This window comes from Rattus norvegicus, chromosome 14 (assembly GCF_036323735.1).
Source record: "Rattus norvegicus strain BN/NHsdMcwi chromosome 14, GRCr8, whole genome shotgun sequence".
NCBI classification, from domain to species: Eukaryota; Metazoa; Chordata; class Mammalia; order Rodentia; family Muridae; genus Rattus; species Rattus norvegicus.
Window position 1 is genome coordinate 98,965,218 of NC_086032.1, and position 25,571 is coordinate 98,990,788.

The 25,571-nt window shown below is 47.3% G+C and overlaps 1 protein-coding gene across 2 annotated transcripts in view; it reads left to right on the forward strand.

Moving 5' to 3' along the window:
• Positions 1–25,571, forward strand: part of Sertad2 (SERTA domain containing 2) — a 104,109-nt gene that overhangs the window by 29,790 nt on the left and 48,748 nt on the right. Inside the window, exon 1 of one of the 2 annotated variants that reach the window (NM_001024903.1) lies at positions 5,029–5,184. The exons of the other annotated variant lie outside the window; for it this stretch is intronic. Within the exon in view, the coding sequence (NP_001020074.2) occupies positions 5,042–5,184 (143 nt within the window). The 5' untranslated portion in view covers positions 5,029–5,041. Of the gene's footprint in view, positions 1–5,028; positions 5,185–25,571 lie in introns of those variants that run through there. 2 annotated transcript variants of the gene reach the window in all.

Here is a 25,571-nt window from a genome sequence, read left to right on the forward strand (position 1 = left end):
TAAAACTAAAACAAATCGCATGTCTGGGCCCTTCTAATCTGTTAGTCTGAACCACTTTCTCCTCTTAGGTGGCCGTCTCTTCCTCCTCCATAGGGCCCCACATAGCAGATAAGCCTTGAACTCAATGTGTAGTAGCCAAACAGGCCTTAAATGTGATTCCCTCTGCCTCCGTTTCCCAAGTGAGTTTCTATTAGCAAGATCCAGCAGCAGTGGTCAGGGCTGAGGACCTTCTGAAATATGTGTGAGCTAGAGGAAGCCTATTGTAAAAGTCAGCCCAGACCTCACCTGTTCAGACTTCTACACAAATGGAGCTCCATCCCCACTCCTCATGTGTGGTCTAAGGGAGGTAGGAGAGATGCTACTGTTAAAGCTCTTAAAGTAAAGAGATTTAATCACAAGTGGCCATAAGATGTCCAAGGTACCATGCGTGCCACTAGACATTTTATAGAATGCCAATGTAGAACAGTGCCAGCAGGGAAGTCCTTTTGAAGCACATACCTGTTGAACTGGATTTTCTTAGACTTAGTACTACTGTGTACACCTGTAATTTTAGCACTGGAAAGCCTAAGGTCAGCCTGAGCTATTTATAATAAGATCTTGTCTTGAAACACTAAAACAAAACACAGGGCCCAGCAACAGTGTATATATGCCCTTACCTTCTGCACTCTGGAGGCAGTGACTCTCTGTGAGTTCCGGGCCAGCTTGGTCTACATAGTGAGTTCAAGGTTAGTTGGGGTTCCATAGTGAGATCCTGTCTCAGTTAGCATCTTGGGTTATAGAGATGAGGAGGGAGAAGCAGGTTAGAGAGGGGAATGTGGTAGAGAAAGCCTTCGTGATGAGACACATCAAGGCAATACAAGTAATTGCTTTTCAGTGGTGTTGAGTAGAGAGATTCTAAATTTAAAGGGGGTTAAACAAAACAAAACAGGTGGAGCAGGTGAGGGAGCCTTGAACTTGTGTTAAGGAATTTGACAAGTTGGTGCAGACGCAGAGAGGAAGATGATGAGCAGACTCAGGGGAGGTGTCTTTCTGTAGACAGAGGACTGGGAGCAGGCTTCTGTGTACATATTTTTCTGAAGAAAAGGCTGTGTGAACGTGGGGTGGGATGGAGTGTGGTAGCCACAGCATGTGTGGACCTCAGACAGTGTCTGTGGTGGTGGTGGTGGGGCAGTGTGGTGGGCTATGGACAGTGGCTGTGAAGGAGGGGTAAGCCTCAGACAGTGGCAGTAGGATGATGTGCAGATGACTGGATGAGAGTAGGTGTTGGGTCATAGGACTGAAAGCTCATTACTCTAGTTTACCCACCCTTGTACAATGCCACCATGTTAGCATGCAAGATTTTGTTGGCCAGATTCTATCACCATTTGGAGTGTGCATGCGTGCGTGCATGCGTGTGTGTGTGAGGGGGCAGACAGAGACAGAGAGACAGAGACAGAGAGACAGAGATGCAAAAAAGCCAGTTAAGATTAGATGTTGACATTGTAGTCCTCTTGTAGCTCCTGACTCCTCTGTCTGAATTCTTCTTTAAACTTCATCTTCCCATTGTCAGACGTTCTTTTTGGGATAGCTCAGATGAAAGGAACCCTTTGGGAGAGTATGAACACAGTTCTGTGTGGGAGCAAAGAGCATGCTTTATGTGTAAGTAAGAAGAATTTTTGTCGTGAGCCCATGCATGCAGAGAGCAGACCAGCCTCTCTAGACAGGCGAGGAGAGTGTGGGCGTGTGCTGCCTGGCTGGCCTTGGCCCAGGTCCTGGGGAGGCGTAGTGGTTTCTGTGACTCCCACTCAGTGTGAGGCCGAGGATGAGAAGAGGCAGTAGTGCTGCCCTGCACGTGACACCAGTTACACAGACCCTGGAGTGGAGTCTGTGACGTGTGCGATCAGGGTGGCATGGTGGCCTTCCCTGGGGAGCCTTCCCTGCGTCAGAGATTGAGAAGTCCGTGCAGTGACGGTGAAAGACAGGAGGACATTGAAGAAGTTGCCCAGTCACAGCCCCTCAACCCCTGAACCTTGCCTGTTTGCCCTCATGCAGGTGTGATTGTATGTAGACACACTCATGTGTATACAAACATAAAAGACGATGTTCTGTCCCGGAATGTGCACTTGAAATTATAATAATCATCTTATTGTATTTCAAGATCATTCTTACAATAGAAGTTAATGTTAGAATACTTCCATTGAGCGAATACCCAGTCAATCAAGCCACCCCTAACGTCTCCAGGTTTATAGCCTATTATTAAAGCTCTACATCTGTGTAAAGTTAAAAGCTTTTACTTCCTCACAGTGTGTGCCACGCTGGCTCAGTCATATTCACACGTTCAGCATGTTTTGAAATTTACACTTGGGAGGTCGAGGCAGGAGAGTAGCCATGAATTCAAGGTCAGGCTGGGCTACAGAGTGAGACCTTGTTTCCAGGAAGAACTAAGGGAGGGAAGGGTAGACAGAAGGTTGGACAGAAGGACGGACCAGCCCAGTTTTATTTCAGCTGACATATACCGACCTGAAAAATAAAAGTGCAGTTTTTCCGTAAGCTGCGAGCTCTCTTGCTTTCAGGTGGATCCTTCCCCAAGGATGGTTTTCTGTTTGTTCATGGCATAGCTTTGTAAGACTGCAGTAAGCTCCACGTTGTAGCATAACTCCCCGACTGTCTGTCCCTCCAGCCTGTCTGTCTGCTCCCAATTGTCTGTCCCTCCAGCCTGTCTGTCTGCTCCCAACTGTCTGTCTCTCCAGCCTGCCTGTCTGTCTGTCCTGCCAGCCTGCCTGTCTGTTCCTCACTCCGGCTTTCCTTTCCCACACAGGACCTGCTGGTCTACCTTAGCTGCCTCCAGTTCTGTATGAGTCAAGTGTACACTTGTCACCCTGGTGTCTATAACGCCAATGAAACATGCCTTTGCCATCCTGAACACAGCAGAGGAAGGGCCCTACAGCTCCTTCCTCACCCGGATTTACCTGATTAAAACCTTACTCTCTCTTAAAGCTCGCCAGTTGAAGCCCTACTAGTGAGGGCAACCAGCCGTAGGCCTAGAGATGCTTAGGCTGGGTTTGCACAAGTGCTTTCAGCTTGAGGAAGGCCTCTTGGTGGGTGGACTTCTGCCCTGGAGATGGGAACTCATCGCTTGTGAGGAAAGCTGCAGTTGCACACGTAACAGTCATGGCACAGGGTAAGTGGAAATGTCAGTGTTAGGAGGGAGAGGAGTAACAACGGTGCAAGCTTTGTGCTCTAGCAGGTGGAAGGCAGAGCCTCTTCCTCTTTCCAAACCATCTCCAAGTTGCTGGATTCTCCAGCCCTGATCTCCAGATAGGCATGACGAATAGGGCTACTTTATCAATAATCTAAGACATAAATGTCAGTGCATTTCTAGATAACAGGCACAAAGCTACAGCCGGTGTTCATTTAGCGTGCATTATGTTCTAACTACACAACCAGGCTGCCCTGTGAACTGTACCACTCATACCCCAGAGGAAACACTAAGACACAGGGAAGTTAAGTGACTTGTCAAGGTCACACAGCTAAGAGCCCACTCACCTGCCTACTGTGGGACTTGTCATTCCACTGCTAGCTGCCTACTGTGTGACTTCTTATTATTGCACTGTGTCACGGTGTCATTGGCTGAGTTATTCCCTCACCATCTGCCTTGTCAGCACTGTCTCATTTAGTGCTGTGGACAATTCTTCATATTCCCTACAGCACCTAACAAGTACTCCCTGCCTAGGAGAGGTCCAGCAAATAGTGCTTGGTTGAGCATAGCAGACCCGGCTGCAGGCACTTACCTGACTGAGCAGCTCTCCTCTGGTGGACATCTCCAGGCTCGTTTTGCAGTTCTTTGATTTGCCCTCTTAGCTGCCTTCAGGAGCCTTGCCTTACAGAGAGGTCTTTGTTTTGGAGGAGACATGGGACTTGGTCGGGACTCTGGAGGTATGAGGCATCTAGTGGGCTCTGATGGAGAGAGGCCTGGCTGAGGAAGGGCTGGCCTCTATCCCTGCTGCTCCTACTGTGTGGCTGAGCTGGCAAGAAGCCCTGTGGCTGGTGCTGTGGGCATCGTCATGTGAGAGACTGATGCCTCCTGTCTTCTTCAGCTTCTTCTGCCCTGGCTGCATCATGAGGGAGAGAGAATACCCTCATCCTCTCCTTTTGTCTTCCCACACTGGCTTCCCTGGATTTTTACACTGTTCCCTGAAAGCCCACTTAGTATTCTTCAAAGGGAAAAATTAGGTCTGCAGTCATCCTATGTTACTCATAATATTAAAATTGAGAGATTTAATCAGAATTATTCTTGCTAAGTAGTCTGAAATCTTGTTTTATAGTGATCATTGTTTTGGTTTGATATTAACATTTTGAGTGTTGTTTCTTACAACCCTTCTTTATTATTCCTTCACTATATGCTTATTATGTGTAGTGACTTGAATGAGAATGCCCCCTGTGGACTCATATATTTGATTGCTTGGTCCCCAGATAGTAGAACTGTTTGGGAAGGATTAGGAGATGTGGCCTTGTTGGAGGAGGTGTATCACAGGAGATGGGCTTTGAAGTTTCAAAAGCCCATGCTAGGACCAGAGTCTATCTGTGTCTCTGCCTTTGGACCGGGATGTAAAATTCTTACCTACTGCTCCAGCACCATGCCTCCCCACCACAGACTAACCTCTTAAAATTGTTAGCAAGCCCCCAGCTAAATGCATTCTTTTATAAGTAAGAGTTGCCTTGGTCATGGTATCTCATCACAGATGTGGGACAACAACTAAAAAGGTAAAAGTGTAGAAGAATTTGTTAAAAAAATAAAAACAAGGCTTTATTTTGCTACTTGGATAGTCACTTTAAACATTTTGATAACTGTGCTCCTTGTGTTTATGCAGTACACATGCTCACAAAGTTAGACACCAGCTATACATACTGTGTCTCAGGGTTATTCCATTGTAGAGGTACAAGCATTGTTCTTGTTTAAGAGCGATAGAAGTGTTCTGCTGATGTCACCACTGGCATTTATTGTGACACGTTTCTTAGGACCTATACAGCCTTCGACCAAAACTCCATTTTGGATTCTGTCATGGAGAAGAATGACTGGAAGAAAACAATCTGGGGTGGGGGGTTCCGGGGTGGCGTCCTCTGTGATGTCAGGCGCTGGCCTCCACCCTGCCACTCGAGTGCTGCTACCGAACACGACGCTGGCTCTGGGCTGTGCATTACTGTGTGAGTACTTGGTTCTATACCCCTTGCTTTTCCATACGCCTTGCCAGATTGGTTTCCTGACCATGACCTCGCAGCTCAGCGTCCTCCTCCCTCCCCTGGCTCCGGCCTCACTCTTGTCAGTGGGAACTTCTTCCCCCTGACTCCCAGGGCAGTTATGTGGTAGCCAGAGCCACAGTCGGGAGGGTCTCCTGGTCTTCCTGGTTTCCTGAAGTTCCTTTTAGAAAAGTACGTGTAAGGGGTGTGGGCTCTGTAGCTGCAACATGACACCACCGGGCAATTTAAACTTGTCTTTCTGTTCTGCACAGCAGATGTTGGAGGAGGAAACTTGTTTTTTTTTTTTTTTTTTCTCATTAATCCTGGCATGAGCTTTGCCCATAAAGATCATTTTCAACTCTTACCTGATATGTATAATTTCACCATCTTGTCCAGCCCTGACCTCTCTCCCCTGGCTGGAGTTCTGAACTTCTGTGTACTTTGAAGACATCTTTGAGAAGTGCTGTTTATCGCTTTAAGCCCAGACTCTCTTAAATAGACCTCATTGTGCTATGTGCAAACCTGCTTTGGCTGCTTGGTTTTTGCTTCTTTTCTTTCCTGTGGAACCTGATACCTTCTGTCTCCTCGAGTACTAACTGTTAGCACAGGCAGGGCACAGCAGAGCGGTCGGATGCAGCCTAAGCTCACAGTTGGGTCGTGTCCTGTAGATTACGAAGGGTGGCTTTGAAAACACGATTTTTAAAAGTCCTAGTCAATTAAAATTTAAATTACCTTAGGAGGGTATCTTAGCAATAATCCTATAGGATACATAAATATAAATAACTTTTGCTGGAAAACATTTTTAAAACGGGACCCTGTACACACAGTAAATAGTCTATAGATTAAGGGCAAGTCCAGTTAGCAGTGGAACTCTAAAAAGTGTGGGTGTATGTGTGTGTGTGTGTGTGTGTATGAGAGAGAGAGAGGAGTGTGTGTGTGAGTGTGTGTGTGTGTGAGAGAGAGAGAGAAGAGTGTATGTGTGTGGGGGGGGGGAGGGAGAGGGAGAGAGAGAGGTGTAGGTGTAAGTGTGACATAGCACTGATGTGGTGGGCAGAGGACAACCGTGAAGTCAGTTTTCTTCCAGTGTGGGTTTCTTGGCTTTTGCCGACAGGATAAGAGGCTGGGAAAGGAGAGTGTACTCTGCCTTGGACCCATTGAACTTAAAATATCGATATTGTCTCACAGGAAACGTAGAGTCAGGCATTAGGATTTGTAATTCTGAACATCATGAAGCTCTAGGTGGAGATATAAGCCATCAGTACCAAGTCCACAGTTGGTGTTTTGGGAGTTACACAGGAAGAGTATTTTAGACGACAGGGTATGGAAGTCAGCCCAAGGAGCACCTGAGGGAGTCAAGCCTCCGGGGGCTGGGGATTTAGCTGGGGCTGGGGATTTAGCTCAGTGGTAGAGCGCTTACCTAGGAAGTGCAAGGCCCTGGGTTCGGTCCCCAGCTCCGAAAAAAAGAACAAAAAAAAAAAAAAAAGAATTATAAGTTTATGCATTAAATCCCCTGATTCGGAAGGCTAGACAGGAGGATTGAAAGACTGGGACCAGTCTGGGCAACATGGAGATTCCCTGTCTCAAGAGCAAGCACCACCCCAGCCCAAAGACCAAAACCAACAAAACAGCCAAGCAAACCTTCCTCCCAGGAAAAGGCGAAGGAAGCAGGAGCCTGAGCAGGGCAGGGCTGTGGAGGAAGTGGATTACCTGGTCAGGTTGGAAGTTAAGAGAGTGTGCTGGCTTCCATTCTCCTCGTTGAATCAGAGGAAGGAAATTAAAATTGTTTGTGGAGGGGAAGGGCCGGAGGGTCATTCAGACATGCACACCACAGCAAACCATGGCTGTCAGATGGCAGTTGGTGGAGCTGGGTCTCCTGTGTGGTTTCAGGGACCCGACTCGGGTCAGCAGGCTCCTGGGGCAGGTGCTTTATTTGATGTCCTCTTGCTTGCCCCAGAAGAAAGGATTTGTATTGTAGATAAGGAGCAGGGTCTGGGGCTGTGGAAGACTTTGGAGTGGCTACTGAGCAAAGAGGAGCGAGAGTACCATCGCAGCAGCATGTTTGTGGACACAGCCGGACTCGAACTCTAGAGAGCACTGGTGTGAGGTAATGGTCTGAATCTGAGGCTTGAGCTCAGGAGCAGGTGGACATTTAGGGTTCTTGAGCCCTCAGATTAGCTGCCCCGGAGAAGATGAACATCTGCCAGCGTCAGAATGGCCACGTGAGGTTGTAGAAGAGAGAGGTAGGAGAGTAGAAATACCAGGTAAGGAGGAGGTCACGGCCACCAAGAAAGAGGCTCATATAAGTAAGCTGACGTCGATGACCCTGGCTGCGCATCGGAACCACCTGAAGCACGTGCCACACTCCCCTTCAAAGCTGTGGTACTGGGACCTGAGAGCAGGACCTAGCTCAGGTGTCCCTCATTCTTGAACTCCAGATTTGCAGTAATGGAGGCGGAGGGACAGACAGACTGGAGAGTTGTTTGGGGGAGTACAGTTTCGGTCAGTCAGTAGGACTGGCTTGTTTCTGTCTGTGGCAGGAAAGGCTGGGTGCAGACTGTGAAAGTAAGTGGGGGCCGTGGGGGCCCTCCTGTCTCCCCCAGAGTGACCGTTACGGCTCTGATATTGAAGTAACGTACAGTGCTCACACATGCAGGGGTGTGATACCTAAGGCAGTTACACAGGTTTTCAAGTTATTGTGTGAAGAATTGCATTTGGTCAAAATCACTCTTAAAATCTTTTAGGGAGGTGAGTGGTGGGGATTCCCATCATCCTCGCAGCAGCAAGGTGAAATAGTTGGGTTTTGTGTACTCACATCGGTGGGAAAATGTGACTCTGCACTGAAAAGCCTTGCTCAGCCTAACTAAATATTGTCAATAAGGACAGGTCCTCTGGACACCAAGGAAGGGTCATTCTCCAGCTTTCTTTTGCAGTTCGAGCATGTGTAACTGAATTTGGGGATCAAACCATGAGAGTGCACCACTCGCTGTGTTTGTATTTCTGGTGTGTATGGGTGTGGTGTGTGACACACGCACGTGTGGTATATAGTGAGTGTATTTTTGTATTTCTGGTGTGTTGGGTGTGTGGCGTGTATGGGTGTGGTGTGTGACACATGCATGCACGTGTGGTATATAGTGAGTATATTTTGACACACCTGTCGTGTAGCCCAGGTTGGCTTCTTCCTTGCTGTATACACAGAGATAACTTTGAATTGTCCTTTCTGCCTCTGCCTCACAAGTACTGGGGCAATAGGTGTGTGCCATTGCTTCCGGAGTTGTGTTTGTATTTTTTGTTTGCACAAACTTGTTGTTGAAGTGTAGTAGTTAAGAGCCCAGTCTTTGAAACATGGTAGAGCATACCTCTAGCTTGAGCATTTGTCAGGCTGAGGCAGGATCATGCCCAAGTTTAAGTCTAGCCTAGGGCTGTATACTGGTCTGCAGGTCAGCTGGGCTGCTGTCACTGTTAATTTTGATTACCAATTTGCTTGTATTGAGAAACACTTAGCACCTAGCACCTCGGTGAGGCCTATTCTGAATGTGTCTGTGAGAGCTTTCCAAAGAGGAGTAACTCGGGTGACACTCTCCCATGGGCTGGGGTCCTACACTGAACGAAAAGAGAAAAATGAGTCTCCATTGGTTCATGTTGTGTTCTGTCTGTTCCTCTGTTAGCCTGTCTTATCAAGTCAGCATGAAATAACTATGTACTGCCTCAGTGTCCAGCCCTGGGCGCGGGTCTGGTGGTTTGTATGTGCTGACTTGTGAGCACAGTGTGGTGTCAGGCTGCAAGGCCAGAGTTTTACTACAGTGGCATGTGGCCCAGCAGGTAATCTTGCCTTTCCAGTCAAGCACTGTAGGAAAGAGCTGCTGGCCAAGGTTAGATGCTTACGATGAAAGTGGGTGGAGCTGTGATAGATTGAATGCACCTAAAAGAGATCACTCCTAAAACTCAGAACAAAACAAATACCCTTGCCAGGGAGCAAGGCCCATCTTCAGACCAAGGCAAGTGGTAATTAAAGTAGTAGATTCCTACTCTGTGGGTTGTGTCAACCCCCAAAGGCAGACTCTTGTCGGTGACATGAATGATGACTTCCTAGGTGTGGGGCCAGGCAGGAGAGGTGTGTCCCTGTGTAAAGAAATCAGTTGCTTCTGAGAGAGGGAGACGGCGGCCCCACGGTGGGAAGGAAGACTTTCAGTACCAAGCTCTTCTGCTTTATCATGTGTGCTAAGGTAAGTAGCAAGCTGAGGAGATGCCTTGGTGCTATGGCAAGCACCAAAACCAAGCCAGGCTGCACTTGTCACTGGTGTCGTAAGGGAGGAAGGGGGGCAGCAGCCCTCAGAGCTTTGCCCTCAGCTAGCTTCTTCCTCAGTTGCTCAGCGCCATCAGCTTGCTGTGCACGTGCTTCAGAAGAGCAAGATAAAGCAGGCTACTTCTCTCGGTACTTTGCTAGATAATCTAGGCCTATCCTCTAAAGGGAAAAGGAGACTTTATGTTATCTTGACATTTGGAAACAGGCTCTGCTGGGTAGCCCAGGCTGCATTTAAATCACGGTCCTCTTGGTTCTGTGTGAGAATTGCAAAGGTTTAAAGTGTGGGGTTTTGCTTCTTGTTGGTAAATGTGAACGTTTTTAGGTCTTCACTATCGTGTGAATAGATTGAAATTCTTTTGTTTTAGCCAACTCCATATTAAATCTTACTCCTTTGGAAATTGCACTAATTCTGTGTGTGTGCCTATGCGTGTGTGTATTTTGTTACTCACCTGCTTACAAGGATAATACATGCTTGCACAAGAAAGCCAAGCCATTCGAGTGTATCCCTACAGTCTCCTCATGGAGAACCTACTAGCAAAATGTTGATTTAAACAACATCAAACCTAGCTGACTTCTAAACTCCTTTCTCCCTAGGATATACACATAAACAAAAGTCCGACTAAGCCGGGCAGGGCTGCCTGTTGAGACCGCTCCTGGTTACTAACTCTTCTGCCATCGGGGTCTTTCCCTGGCTGCAGACTGTCTCTCTCCACTGCAGGATGGTGTTCTACCACTGCTGTATTTTATATAGCCAGCAAGCCACGGTGGCAGGTACTTGAGCTGTTTCTCTTTCATTCGTTACAAGCAACACAGTTCTGGAAACAGCACACTCATTTCTGTCTTTAAATGTGTTTCCATTTTTCTCCACAGGATAAATTTGTAGATGTGGGCTCCATAATTCTAGCAAAATGTATGTTCAAGTATTTTGTGATGTCAGTCAGCTCCAGGAGCTGTCCTGGCTCTACCTCATTAACAATGCATGTCCCAGCTCTTCAGTGTCGCCTTCCTGACTTGACTAATGCATTGTTTTAGTAACTTTCTCAATCCTCTGTGCTGGATGTTGGAGGCTCAAAGACAAACAATTCAGATACTTTTTCTTTCGTTCTTTTCTTCCTTCCTTTCTTTTCTGCCTTGCCAGGATTTCTTTGGAAAAGCTACAGTCGTTCTGCATTCACTTGCTTGCTGTTAAATCCTGTAAGATACAATAGCACAAAGGTAATGGTGCTTACAACCAAGGCTGACAGCCTGAGTTCAACTCCTAGGACCCAACGAGCAGAAACGAGAACCCCAACTAGACATTTGTCCTCACCCCTCCACACACTGTGGCATGTACACCTTGTCCCCCCACACTGTGGCATGTACACCCTTCCCCCCAACACACACTGGGGCATTACACCCTGCCCCCCAAAACACTGTGGCATGTACACCCTGCCCCAAACACGCTGTGGCATGTACACCCTGCCCCCAACACACTGTGGCATGTACACCCTGCCCCCAACACACTGTGGCATGTACACCCTACCCCCCAACACACACTGGGGCATTATTCCCTGCCCCCCAACACACGCTGTGGCATGTACACCCTGCCCCCAACACACTGTGGCACGTACACCCTGCCCCCCCAACACACTGTGGCATGTACACCCTGCCCCCAACACACACTGGGGCATTACACCCTGCCCCCCAAAACACTGTGGCATGTACACCCTGCCCCAAACACGCTGTGGCATGTACACCCTGCCCCCAACACACACTGGGGCATTACACCCTGCCCCCAACACACTGTGGCATGTATACCCTGCCCCCAACACACACTGGGGCATTACACCCTGCCCCCCAAAACACTGTGGCATGTACACCCTGCCCCAAACACACTGTGGCATGTACACCCTGCCCCCAACACACTGTGGCATGTACACCCTGCCCCAAACACGCTGTGGCATGTACACCCTGCCCCCAACACACACTGTGGCATTACACCCTGCCCCCAACACACTGTGGCATGTACACCCTACCCCCCAACACACACTGGGGCATTATTCCCTGCCCCCCCAACACACACTGTGGCATGTACACCCTGCCCCCCCACACACACTGGGGCATGTACACCCTGCCCCCAATACACTGTGGCATGTACACCCTACCCCCCAACACACACTGGGGCATTACACCCTGCCCCCCAAAACACTGTGGCATGTACACCCTGCCCCCAACACACACTGGGGCATTACACCCTGCCCCCCCAACACACACTGGGGCATTATACCCTGCCCCCCCAACACACACTGTGGCATGTACACCCTGCCCCCAACACACACTGTGGCATGTACACCCTGCCCCTCCAACGCACACTGTGCCATGTACACCCTGCCCCCAACACACACTGGGGCATTACACCCTGCCCCCCCAACACACACTGTGGCATGTACACCCTGCCCCCAACACACACTGGGGCATTACACCCTGCCCCCCCAACACACACTGTGGCATGTACACCCTGCCCCCAACACACACTGTGGCATTACACCCTGCCCCCAACACACACTGGGGCATTACACCCTGCCCCTAACACACACTGTGGCATTACACCCTGCCCCCCCACACACACTGGGGCATTACACCCTGCCCCCCAACAAACACTGTGGCATGTACACCTTGCCCCCCAAACACAGTGTGGCATGTACACCCTGCCCCCAACACACACTGTGGTATGTACACCCTCCCCCCCAACACACACTGTGGCATGTACACCCTGCCCCCAACACACTGTGACATGTATCTCCCCTGGTCCCCCATGGTCCACACACCATGACATGTATACCTCCTATCCCCTAGCACACATAGGAAACAGAATTGGGGCTGGACAGAGGTTCAGCAGTTAAACATAGTAGCTGTCCCTGTAGAGGGCCTAGGTTCAATCCCCAGCACGCACATAGCAACACACAAACATCTGCAACTCCAGTTCTGGGGAATTTGATGCCCTCTTCTGGTCTCCAAGAGCACCAGGTCTGTGTGCACAGACATACGTACAAAATCCTCACACATATAAAGTAAACTGAATTAAAATTGTTTTAAAGCTTCATTTATTTTCATTAATTTCAGTACCTTTTATGTACTTGTTGACTAGTAATCTTTTTTTCTTTTTTCTTTTTTTTTTTTTTTTTGATTCTTTTTTTCGGAGCTGGGGACCGAACCCAGGGCCTTGCGCTTCCTAGGCAAGCGCTCTACCACTGAGCTAAATCCCCAACCCCGTTGACTAGTAAATCTTAAGAATTGCATACACTCCATTTTTTATTTTATTACTCTTTATTGTTTACATAGTCATGTCTGTTTTTCTCTGCCTATAAAGGAGTTGTGTCCCTTGGACTAACCAGGCTTTTTGGATTGCAAAACTAGGAGCTGACAGTGGCCTACTTAGTTCAGAAGTAGTATGGGGCTCTTCAGCATTGCTGAGAAGGAGGGAAATGAAAAAACCAGGAAGATGTGGGCCTGCACTAGGGGAGGACTAAGACAGGCATGGACCCTGGATCTGCTGCTACTCAAATAGTAGTTGAGGTCAATGTGTGGTCTCACTTTTCCTCAGTGTTTTACCCTGTGGTACATTGTCTGCTGTGATAGCAAAAACTGCCAGAAGCAGGTTTCATTCTCTTAATATTCCATGTAGAAAAAGGATACATCCCAGCTAATGGGTGTAGAAACACCTTGATGTTCAGTCTCTTGACCTAATTGGGGCATGTCAGCATTGGTGATTCAGTCATTATGGCAAGGGCAAGTGCTTTGATTGGCCAGGCCAGGGTCATGTGGTCATACCTGGTGTTGAGAGTGAATCATCTGGATTAAAGAGAGGGGCAGGACTTTCGCAGTAGGGAGTTCTTCCTGGAGAAAGGGATCAGGGGCAGCTAGAGTGGTTGGGTGTTCTCTGTGGTGTGCTTTGATGTTTACAATATTGATTCTGTACACAGTGCTACTTTATAACCATGATTGATCTAGAAAATTAAAATGTATCCATTAAATCTGTCTTTTTCTTACTAGACATAAGTCACTAGGAGGAAGGATACAAAAATGTCATTGAGGCTACAGGAGAGCTCATCTTTAAAAAATCAATATCAACCAATCAGTCAATAAAATGCCAATAAGCATTGTCTCACTCTGTATGATCAATTATGATAAATGAGCCAGGTATAGTGGCAAACACCAGTGGGATATGCTGAAGATGCAGAGTCAGAAAGATCAGGAGTTCGAGGTCAGCCTGGGCCGTGATAAATGAAAGACAGGGAACATGGGTTCTTAATATTCAAGATTCATATATGGTAAAGATGCCTATCTTACTAAATCCTGTATATGTGTGATATCTGAAAGAGGCATGGTTAGAGGTCTAGATAGTAACATTTACCAGCAGAACCAAAAATACAACATTTAAAAACAAAAACAAAAAACCCCACCTCAATCATGTGTGTGCTGCCAGCTACTCCTGCAGTCACTTGAAGCTATTCCCCTGTCTGAGCCACCACTTGCTCAACATCTTTTCTCCCTTGAATGTCACTAATATCCTGTAACAAGCAGAGAAACATGGAGAAAACAATGTGCTGTCGTGAAACAAACATGGGTCTTAGTGTGTCTCCCTGTGGGGAAATGACAAGGCAGCTACAGCTACCTGAGAGTGTAAGGGTGAATGTTTACATAACAATGTAGCTATTATCATGATCGTCTCCAGTCATTGTTGGGAGGAAATAGCCTTAGACTACCCTGTGTGCAGTGTAATACAGTCACAGTTAAACAAACAAACAAAGCAAGCGAACCAGCCAGGTTGAGGTCGTGTTTCCACACTCGGACTAGGGTGTGTTTGTTTGTTTGTTTAGTTTTAGGTACCAGGATCTGACACTGGGCTTTGGTTGGTAATAAACCAGAGCTTTGCACTGAGCCCCAGATCTGTTTCTTTTGAAAGCTGCAGTTGTACCGGATAGCTGGGGTCGAAGCTTCTCTGGGGAGAAAAGGCTGACTGACCAGAGGTAGGCCGTGATGGACTGGTGAGGGTTTCCCCAGTGTCTGAGGATGTTTTCTCTGTGTGTATGTGTCAGAAACAGTGCCCAGTCCCTAGTCAGAGCAGTGTCTCTGCCTTCTGAACTGCAGGAATCCCCTGCAGTTAACCCATTCCCACCCAGTCAGCAAGGTTTGATTGGCACTTTCTCTCACTGATGGTCTTATTATTTTGGCACTTTGCAATTGAGTGATTTATACAAAGGCTGGCCCTGGAGCCAGCATGTATTTGTTGTCTAAGTGGAGAGTTTAACAGTGAATAATTTTATGACAGACCACATTTGGCAGGGAGTTTAAAAAAAAAACATGGAGGGACTTTTTAGTCATCATCCATTCTCTGTTCTTAGTCATCTCTTCTTTTATGGTACTTAGTAGCAAGTATTCTCACCCTTCTAGAATGTTCAACAGTGTAACCTCATTAGCCATACAGGATGGTTATAGGATAATCAGTGTCCACTTGTGAAAACATAATCTAAACATTGGTACTTTCCCCATGGATGCTAATACATCAAGCTCTTGCGGTCACTAGAAGAGTTTTCTCTGTGATTTCAGGGCACCATGTTTTCTCTCCTCTTGTACTACTCCCTTGTTGTTGGTCACATTCAGAATTAGTAACAGGAACTGAAAGTCAGTGTGAATGGACACTTTGTTTTAATGCATAGGAAAAGAGACTTTCCCCCATTCTAGGCGGTGGGAAGTGTTGTATACATTTAGCCACTGGACTCCAGTGGGCTGGGCAGACTCGTGTTACACAGTTGCACCCTACCTTGCTGTACCGAGCAAACTCCATGTTCCTCAGCACCTGCTCCCTTCTTGTAACAGATGCTCTAAGGTGGCTCCAGTAAAGGTGCACCGGAAGCACTTCTCGTCATCTTTTCTAAAAACGTGAGAAATATCATTCTAACTTCTAACCCTTCTACTTTCTCCTCAAAACAATAGACCCATTTCTCTAAACTATCCACCATTTTCATAAATTTTAAAACTGAGTGTTTGAAAGTTTATGCAGTTACCTAAAGACATTGGGACTGGGTTGGAAAACAGCTCTAAAGGTAATGATTAATTAAGGTAGGAAAACAAGGATTTTGGTTGATGAGTCAAATAACTGGTAGGTCCTCCTCCAGACCTCCAGCAAGGCAGGGTGTTGCAAAATAGTCTTGGGAAGGGAAGGTCTGGAGGCAGTGACTCAGCATGGCCCAGCCCACTTCTCTCTCCCTTGGCCCCTACCTTCCTTTCCTGAATTCTTTCTCCTCCCAACATTACTTTCTGTACTGCAGTCATCTAACTGGAATCCTACTTCAGCCTCCTCCCTTCCCCCTCTCTCTCTTCATGTCCAGTCCCCTGAACTCTTGGGGTCAGGGCAGATAGGTCCCGACTCTTCTAGTCCTCAGGTGTCTCACCCAGCCATTTGCCCACTAAATCTACTGTGTGGATTTCCTCCATTTTCTTCATGTGTCATGGTATGAAGTTTGGAACTTCCTCCCTCTCTGCACCCTCACGGGGGCAGCCGGTGACTTGGGGCTGCATCAGCACCACCTCCCAAGTGCATTTAATGTTACACTGGCATCAGAAAAGCTTCAGAGTCCTAAATGTACTTTGCCATTTCACTCCTTGCCTTGGTGGTCCGTTCTCTGTCTCTCCCAGTTTCTGTGCTATGAAGTAGACACCGTTTAAATGTTATTTCTTCCTTGGCCTTGCTAGGCACAATCCATCGGGTTTCCTTTTGTTTATGCCCTTAATAACCCTGCTATGTGAGCCAATAGAACTCTTACTGTGGAATTACAGTTCCCGAATTCAGATTCCAGCTCTGTGCTAGCTGAGTGACAGGTAATTAAGTAACTTTACAAACTTCAAAACACTCAGTTTTCATATTTGTAAAATGGACACAGTAACCACTGCGAAGAGTAAGTGAGAGGAAAAGGTATTTAGTGCTCCATAAGTGTTATTGTATAATGATTTATTTGTTCTTAATCCTTAAGAAATAATTTCTTGCTGCGTGCCTCTTACTGAGTCATAAACTCCTTGAGTCTTATTTTAAAATGTCATATTCATTCTTGTCCAACATCTATGGTGGGACTTGATACTTTCTTAGAATTTTGGTAGGTGTTCTTAGAGGGCTCTCTGTACGCCAGTGCTGTAGAGAGAGCTCTAGAGGTCCCCCTGCATGTCAGCCTGTGTTGTAGAGAGAGCTCGCTCTAGAGATCCCCCTGCATGTCAGCCTGTGTTGTAGAGAGAGCTCGCTCTAGAGGTCCCCCTGCATGTCAGCCTGTGTTGTAGAGAGAGCTCTAGAGGTCCCCTGCATGTCAGCCTGTGTTGTAGAGAGAGCTCGCTCTAGAGGTCCCCCTGCATGTCAGCCTGTGTTGTAGAGAGAGCTCGCTCTAGAGGTCCCCCTGCATGTCAGCCTGTGTTGTAGAGAGAGCTCTAGAGGTCCCCCTGCATGCCAGCCTGTGTTGTAGGAAGCACTAAATAAGTCTGTGTATACCAGATATGGTGTCAAGAACTTATTAGCAGCACGGCCCTCAGAGATCCTCAGTGCTTTCTGGTCAGAGTGCTTCTATGATTGAAGGGCCATTTATCCTTCAACTGACGGGAAACTGAGGCATGGGGAAGCTAAGCTCCTTCTCTCTAGTCACAGAGCCAGTAAGCAGAAGGACTGAGTTGGATCTCTGGCACTTTGCCACCATGCTCCCAGGCCACCTTCTACTAAGTGCTTGTCAACCATGTTAGAACGTAACATGGGAAAGGGGCCAGGGAGAGGGTGCTGACCTGTGGGACAAAATCTACCTGAAAAAGATGTGGGTAAAAAATAATGATCAAGCCAGACATGTGTATTCCCATTAACACTCTTGAGGCATAGGCAGGTGGATCTCTGTGAGTTCATGGCCATACTGCTCTACAAAGAAAGTTACAGGCCAGTTAGGGATACTTGGTGAAACAGTGTCTCAGAACAACAACAACAACAAAGAATAACAAAAACTCCCAAAAAGTCAAAACCACCCACATCATCAAGAACTAGATTGAATAAGAAGAAACACTGATAACTATAATACCAGGATAGTCTGTGCCAATAACCAAGGGTGTGGCTGATCCTTTGCAGGTGTTTCTTGAATTGGAACGCTGCTGAATTAAGTATTTAAACTTAATACCGCAGATTAGCTTAATACTAAAATAAAAATTCTATCTCAGGAGTCAGATAAAAACACTATTACAGAAGATCCAGGTTTACGTCCTAGCACCTACATCAGGCAGCTTACAACCCCCTGTGGGTCCAGCTCCAGGAGACGTGGCCACATGGGCACCAGCACACATACACACATACCCACACACAGACACATAGTTAAAAATAAATCTTAAAAATATTTAAAATTCTTATTATTACACACAAGTGCTAACATGTCACGGTATATTCATGGAAGATAGTTCCCTCTCCAGCCTTCGTGGGCTCCAGGGGTCAAACTCAGGCCCTCAGGTGTGAGTGGCTTTACCTACTGAACCATTTTCACTGCTCCCAAAATACCTTATGGTGAGGATCCTTTTGTCCATCACTATAGAGTACATAACTTAGATCATTAGAGGACTGGGCAGAAATCTACGAAGGAACTGTTTGATATGCCAGAGGCAGGCAGCATGGACCCTAATGTCTGACAGAAGACGTCCTGAGGTCATCACTGGTTTTTGGACATCTGTAATTGACCTGCACTGAGGAAAGAGCTAGAGATCTGGATTCTAATATAATTTAAGAACAGGTCTGGAAAAGATCAAATTACTGTGGTATTTGTGAGACCAGAGAGGAAGGATACATGCAGAGAAAGAGCCCCACACATATGCCCAGGGTCCCTTGAGTTAGGACACCGCTGAGCTAGGCCAGTCTTCAGTTACCTTGCATGACGGTGTGCTGGTGGGTCCACATCACCCTGCGTCTGATTGTGTGCAAAGCGAATGAATGCACAGGACCTAGATACAGTCCCTCAAACCTAAGACGCAGTACAGTGAAAGCCAAAACTCAGCAGACAGACAAGGCATGTGCAGAGACGTCAGGAGTACAAGGCTGTAAGAGTCCCTCCCAGTGACATCACACAAGGTGAGATACACTGGCTCCCTTAGTAGTGAGTTGTGACAGCATGTACGTGTGAGATGCTGTCCACCAGGAGGCTTTCCAGAGCCTTGGTGCAATCCTGCCGTGTTAATTCTATCCCACATACTGGGCAAAGAACTAGGAGAATGTCTGGGAGACATTTAGCAGTTTCTGGAGACATTTCGTATTGTCACAACCAGGAGTTGCTGCTGACATGTGGGACAGAAGCCAGGAATGCCGCCAAACAGCTGCATTCCACAGAGTAACCCGGATAAGTGGTGTGACTTCAGATGTCAGGAGAACCAAAGTCAAGAATTCTGATCTAGATGCTAACAGACATAAGAACAAATCTGGAAAAGATCAAATTAATTTGCAAATGACCTAGAAATGCTAGTGAACTTAAAAAAATTGTTAGTGCTTTGATAACTTCGTGTATATATGTCCCTCTGTAAAAGGCTACTCTCTCCTCCTAAACCTCTGTCTCCTTCCCACTCCTGCCCACCTCCCGTTGTCTGTATATGTCTCTTTCCCAGATTTGTGACTTTTGGCTTTGCTTTAGGACCCATTTGGTTTAACTAGGGCCATCAGCATAATCATTGGATTAGGACTACATGGTAGAGCCCTGCATGGCTCCCGTCGGGCACAACAGCTAAAGGCAATGACTCCCCCCATTTCCTGAGTCTACTGGTTAGAAATAGTTCTGCAGTGAGGAGTAGGGCCCTTGAGTCCCTCATTCAGTCTTTGTATTTATTGTATTTTGGGGGTTTCTTTGTTTGTGGATACAGTCTTACTTGGCTGGTCTGGAGCTTGCTCTATAGATCAGGCTAACCTCAAACTCACAGAGATCCATCTGCCTTTGCCTTGAGTGCTAGAACTGGAGGCCTGTGCTGCTGCTGTTTCCAGGGTGCCCCCACTCCTGACCCTCTCCCTCTCCCGCGCGCCCCCACTCCTGACCCTCTCCCTCTCCCGAGCGCCCCCTCTCCTGACCCTCTCCCGAGCACCCCCACTCCTGCCCCTCTCCCTCTCCCTCTCCCGAGAGCCCCCACTCCTGACCCTCTCCCTCTCCCGAGCGTCCCCTCTCCTGACCCTCTCCCGAGCACCCCCACTCCTGACCCTCTCCCTCTCCCGAGCGCCCCCTCTCCTGACCCTCTCCCGAGCACCCCCACTCCTGCCCCTCTCCCTCTCCCTCTCCCGAGAGCCCCCACTCCTGACCCTCTCCCTCTCCCGAGCGTCCCCTCTCCTGACCCTCTCCCGAGCACCCCCACTCCTGCCCCTCTCCCTCTCCCTCTCCCGAGAGCCCCCACTCCTGACCCTCTCCCTCTCCCGAGCGCCCCCTCTCCTGACCCTTTCCCTCTCCCGAGTGCCCCCACTCCTGACCCTCTCCCTCTCCCTCTCCCGCGCGCCCCCACTCCTGACCCTCTCCCACTCCCGCACGCCCCCTCTCCCAGCCGTCTGTTAATGGGCCCGTTATTTTACAGACGCATTGCATCTCTAGGTGTTGAATTTTTTTTGTTTTTTTCTTCTTTTTTTTTTTTTTCCGGAGCTGGGGACCGAACCCAGGGCCTTGTGCTTGCTAGGCAAGCGCTCTACCACTGAGCTAAATCCCCAACCCCAGGTGTTGAGTTTTTTTAAGGCAATGGCTATGTGTTTCCAGAAGATAACATTTTCTAGCCCGCTGTCTGCCTCCCAGCTCTCCGTCTTTCTACCTTCAGCTTTCCTAAAGTTTGGCAGGGATTTAACAAATGCTTTTGTTTGATTGGATTGGAGAGACTTCTGATTAAGGTTGAGAATCATCATTGTCTGTGGATATAAGTACACACACTGTGAGGGGTTGGGGATTTAGCTCAGTGGTAGAGCGCTTGCCTAGGAAGCGCAAGGCCCTGGGTTCGGTCCCCAGCTCGGGGGGGGGGGGGGGGGGGAAGTACACACACTGTGTACATACATTCATGCTCTCGAAAAGCTTGCTGGGTGGTGTGTGTGTGTGTGTGTGTGTGTGTGTGTGTGTGTGTGTGTGTGTGTGTGTGTAAGACTTGTCAACTTGTCTAAACAACAGAATTAAGTCCTCCTTAGGCCTCTGACCTCTCCGGCCATGAGTGTTTGAGAAGGTTTCCAGTACCAGATCTGGATACCCTATTGCAGAGTGAGCCTCAAATCCAGACATTTTAAAGGAAGTCTATAGTCACTTAACAGCTCATTTAAAATGTCAAATGTCTAGTTAAAAGCCACTGGGGATGCAAAGAGGTAGGGGTCAAGAAGACTAGAAATAACATAAGACTAAGTAGCAGACCACTTATCAATATGATCAAGGATTTATTAAGGTAAGCCTGGAAAATATTAAGTACTAAAATGAAAGTTCATTTATACCTGAATTTCTAAGGGCTGAAAATAAAGCATCTGAAATGAAAGCATCACTACACCGGCATCACTGCACGGGCATCACGCGGGCATCACATGGGCATCTCATGGGCGTCACATGGGCGTCACACAGGCAGCACAGGGGCAGCACACGGGTGCCTCACGGGCGTCACACTGGCATCACAGTAGATGAGAATCTGGAGCACCAGTGAACTTGCCGGTGTGCATAGGGAATGTGACTGTAAAAGAAATGGACAGAGAATCTTAGTGAGAGGGAAGGCCTTATTAAGTGACCCAGTACACATTCTAAGGCTAAAGGGCAAAAACAAATGGAATAAAATAAGATTTGAATACCAAAATTAGATGAAAACCAGAAGCTCTGTCAACCTAGTGAAGAAAACACAAAACTACACAATAACTACATTTGCTTTAAAAAAAAAAAAAAGTGTCATGTCAGACCCATACACTCCCAGGTCAGGGACCACAGAGCAGGAGACCATAGAATTACATGTTCAAGATGCTGAGGGAAAAAAGAGTCAATGTGAGACTGTATATTAGGTGAGACCCCTCAAAAATGACGATGAACCAAGACTATTTTAACACCAAGAGTTGAACGAACGCATTGCCTGCAGACCTGCACATAAAGAGGCATAATGGAAGGTTTCAAGTTGAAGAAAGAGCCCAGATGGAAACTTAGATGTACGCAAAGAGTAACAGCACTGGGGGTTATGTCCTCAGTTTAAAATGAGTGGGGCTGGAGAGGCCGCCCAGTGATGGAGTGTCTCCTGCTCTTACAGAGGCCCTAGGTTCAGTTCCCAGCATCCATATCCAATACTCTATAACCTCTAACTCCAGCCCCTCAGGGGCCCAGTTCCCTCTCCTGGCCTCTGGGTACCCATATGCACATGCCATAATATCTCTTTCTCTCTCTCTCTCTCTCTCTCTCTCTCTCTCTCTCTCTCTCTCTCTCTCTCTGAGACACACACACACAAAAATACAATAAAAATGAAATTTAAAAATTAAAATGAATATTATAAGCACTAATAAAAAAAATAATAATATGTGAATGGGGAAATAAAATACTTAGTCCAAAAGAGAGAGAGAGAAAAAAAAAAAACAAACTGGAAACAATTTTGTCATTCCTTCCAAAAAGAAAGAAAGAAAGAAAACAAATAGCAAGACTCTAGACTTAAATCAACCCATAACAAAAATTATATTAACTATAGACGGCTTAGAGGAGCCAGTGTAGGAAGTGGGAAGCCAAACTCAAATATTTGTTACCTATAAGCAGGTATACATCAACAGTTACATTATCTGTGCGTTTATCACATAAACGTAGGCTAAAAGTTACAAGAACAGAGAGAAATAAACTACCCATCAATCAGGAAGAAACATTGGTGACTTTAGCCGTGTAGAAAAGGCAGATCCAGAGTAAGACATATCATCAGGTATAAAGAAGAAATCTTGTAATAATTATAGTCCTTAAGAATATGTCCTCGTGCCTAGCACAGTTGTTCATCCAGCAGTGGGTGGAGACAAAGGCAGAGAACCACAGCCACAGCTTAGGCAGAGCCTGGGGAATCTTGTGGAGGATGGGGAGGAAGGCTTGAAGGAACCAGAGGGGACAAGGACACTACAAGAAAACCCACAGAATCGGGGTTGGGGATTTAGCTCAGTGGTAGAGCACTTGCCTAGCAAGTGCAAGGCCCTGGGTTCGGTCCTCAGCTCCGGGGGGAGGGGGAACCCCACAGAATCAACTAACACAGCCCCACAGGGGCTCCCAGAGACTGAACCAACAATCAGGGGGCCTGCACGGGACTGACATATGTTATGGTTGTGTAGCTTGGGTCTTCTTGTGGGACTCCTAGCAGTGAGGCCGGGAGTTGTCTGTGAGGGCGTTTTGTTTTGTTTTGTTTTGTTTGCCTGCTTTTGGGACCCTTTTCCTCCTACTGTGTTGTCTTGCTCAGCCTTAATATGAGGGGAAGTGCCTAGTCTTATTGCAACTTGATATAGCATGTTTGATTAATAGGGGATGGGGATGCTGGGAGGAGAGGAGGAAGGGGAAACTGCAGTTGGGATGTAATATATGAAATGATGATGGTGATGATGATGATGATGGTGATGGTGATGGTGGTGTTGGTGGTGGTGATGATGGTGGTGGTGATGGTGAGGATGATGGTGGTGGTGGTGATGATGATGAAGAAAATAAAGACTGTGTCCTTGGATTGTTTTACACTTTAAGAAGTAGAATTCTCTCCTTGAGTATGGATTGGACTTTGTATCTGACAGAGAGGAGTTAAAGATCCTGTGACGGGAACAGAGAGATGGGTCAGTGGCTAAGAGCTTCTGCATCTGTTGCAGGAGAGTTAGTTCGGTTCCCAGCACCCATGTTGGGTGGCTGGCAACCACCTGTAACTATAGCACGGGAGGGGTCCGGGGAGAGGTGGTGCCTCCGGCTACCTTGGGCACTAGCACACACTTGTGCACAGATTCACATAATAAGAAAATGAGAGAGTCACATCTTTTGAAACAGGTACCGTAACTTCCAATTTGGTTGTTCCCTACTGAGCCATTCATATTGGTTCATATTGGCGGAAGTTCAGTGCTTCTTGGTCTTGTGTAATGAAATTTTACATTTCTCAGGTCATTCTTATTATATGTCACCCTTCCCACCCTGCCACCTCTGCCTTGCTAAGTTATTCTTAAAGGTCTCCTAGCTTGGGAGTGCTAACCTTCTGTGTGTGTGTGTGTGTGTGTGTGTGTGTGTGTGTGTGTGTGTGTGTTAGCCTTAATTTTTTTTATCAAGGCTTATTTGACAGATAGTGTCTTTCAAATGAATTTTGTGAAATCTGTAAAATTTTTTAGTAAAATACCTTTGCATCTTCCTGGGCCATAAATAGTGAAATTAATTTTAGCACTTAATGTAGAACTAAGGAATTCATGTTATAGGAGTTCACAGAGAGTGACCCTCGACCCTGCATGAAGACCATGGCGAGCATGCTTTTGTTGTAGTTTAGTAATTCTGTGGAGACAGACGAAGGTTTACTCTGGGTCACATTGCCCAAGAGGAGGAGAGTGGGGAAGCTCAGCTAGTGCGGTGTTGGAATGTGGTGGTGAGTGTGGTAGGAATTGCCCCTTACACGACCAAGCTGTTCCTTACCTAGAGACCGCGTGTGTCCCTTGTCTTCTGTGGGCTTCCCAAGCCCGGCCCAGACATGTGCACTGCCAGCGTCCTGCCTGCACCTGGAGCCTATTGCACATTCGCTGTAAGTTACTGCTCTGCTCTGGACTGACAGACACTCTCGCCTTGCCCTTGCACGTAGAAGGATGACTGGAATATGGCTGGTATCAACAGACATTTGTCCACTGGATCAGCTAAACCGCAACAGGGTCTCCCAACTTCCTCAGTGTGGTGGCAGGAAATTCCACAGCAGGAGCCCGGAATAGGGCCTGGCAGAAGTCCCCACTGCCGGGGGCCCTGACGGCCACCACCTCAGCATGCTTGTTTCCCGTCCAGTGCTTTGCACATGGCACAGGGGCTCCATGGGAGTCTGTGCTTTTAGAGACCCTTCTTTCCAAGGCCCGGGGAAGGGGCAGGGTTGAAGGGCAGTCGTTTGGAAAGAAATTGTGAAGGTTAACTTTGGAAAGTAGATTTTAACCTCTGAAAAGGATAGGAATTTTTGTAACACATGCGCGTGCACGCGCGTACGCACACACACACACACACACACCACACAAACACAAAATGCCCCCATGCACACATACACTCACCCCCACTGCCCCCACCTTGGCTTCTTCCTATCACATCCTGTCTAAACACCAAGTGCAAGGATTTTCAACCCTGCCAATGTGAAAACACGTGAGTTGGATGAGTCATGGGTGGATTGTACAGTATACAGATTCTTTTTCAATGAAACTATTTCAAAATGCTTCTCTGATTATTTGAACTTCAAAGAATCAATCTGAAGACACACACACACACACACACACACACACACACAGAGAGAGAGAGAGAGAGAGAGAGAGAGAGAGAGCGAGAGAGAGAGCGCAGCGCTGGTCACTGTATTAAGAGTCTGGAGGTAGGACTTGGAAGGCGTCTGTGGCTGTTGTTTATACTGTGTGTGAATTTTGTAGCATTTTGTAAACCCCACAGATTTCACACTCTTCTCAATCAAAATGAAGTAACATTGTTTTGATTGAAAAGAGTATGAAATCTATATGGTTGCATAATATAGGTGATTATTTTGAAATGAAATCCTTGGTTCAAAAGACTAAAATAGAGTCAGTTATTTCAGCAACTTTCAAAGGCCAGTTGCTAATATACAGATCATAGGCATAAAACAAAGGCGCTTCCTTTTTCAGATCATGGATACATAGTCTCTTGGTCACATCTGCTTCACTTTCTCCCCCACTCCCCTGCACATCCCTCCCAGTACATCACCTCCTCTCCTTCATGTCTGCTCTTGTCCTTCGGGGAGGGTTGCGGGCAGGGCAGACCAGAGTCCAGTTAGTGCAGCCTGCTGGATGGTGGCTAATCTTGATGGCGTGCTCTTCTGCGTGTCAGTCAGAAGACAGCACTGTGCAGCC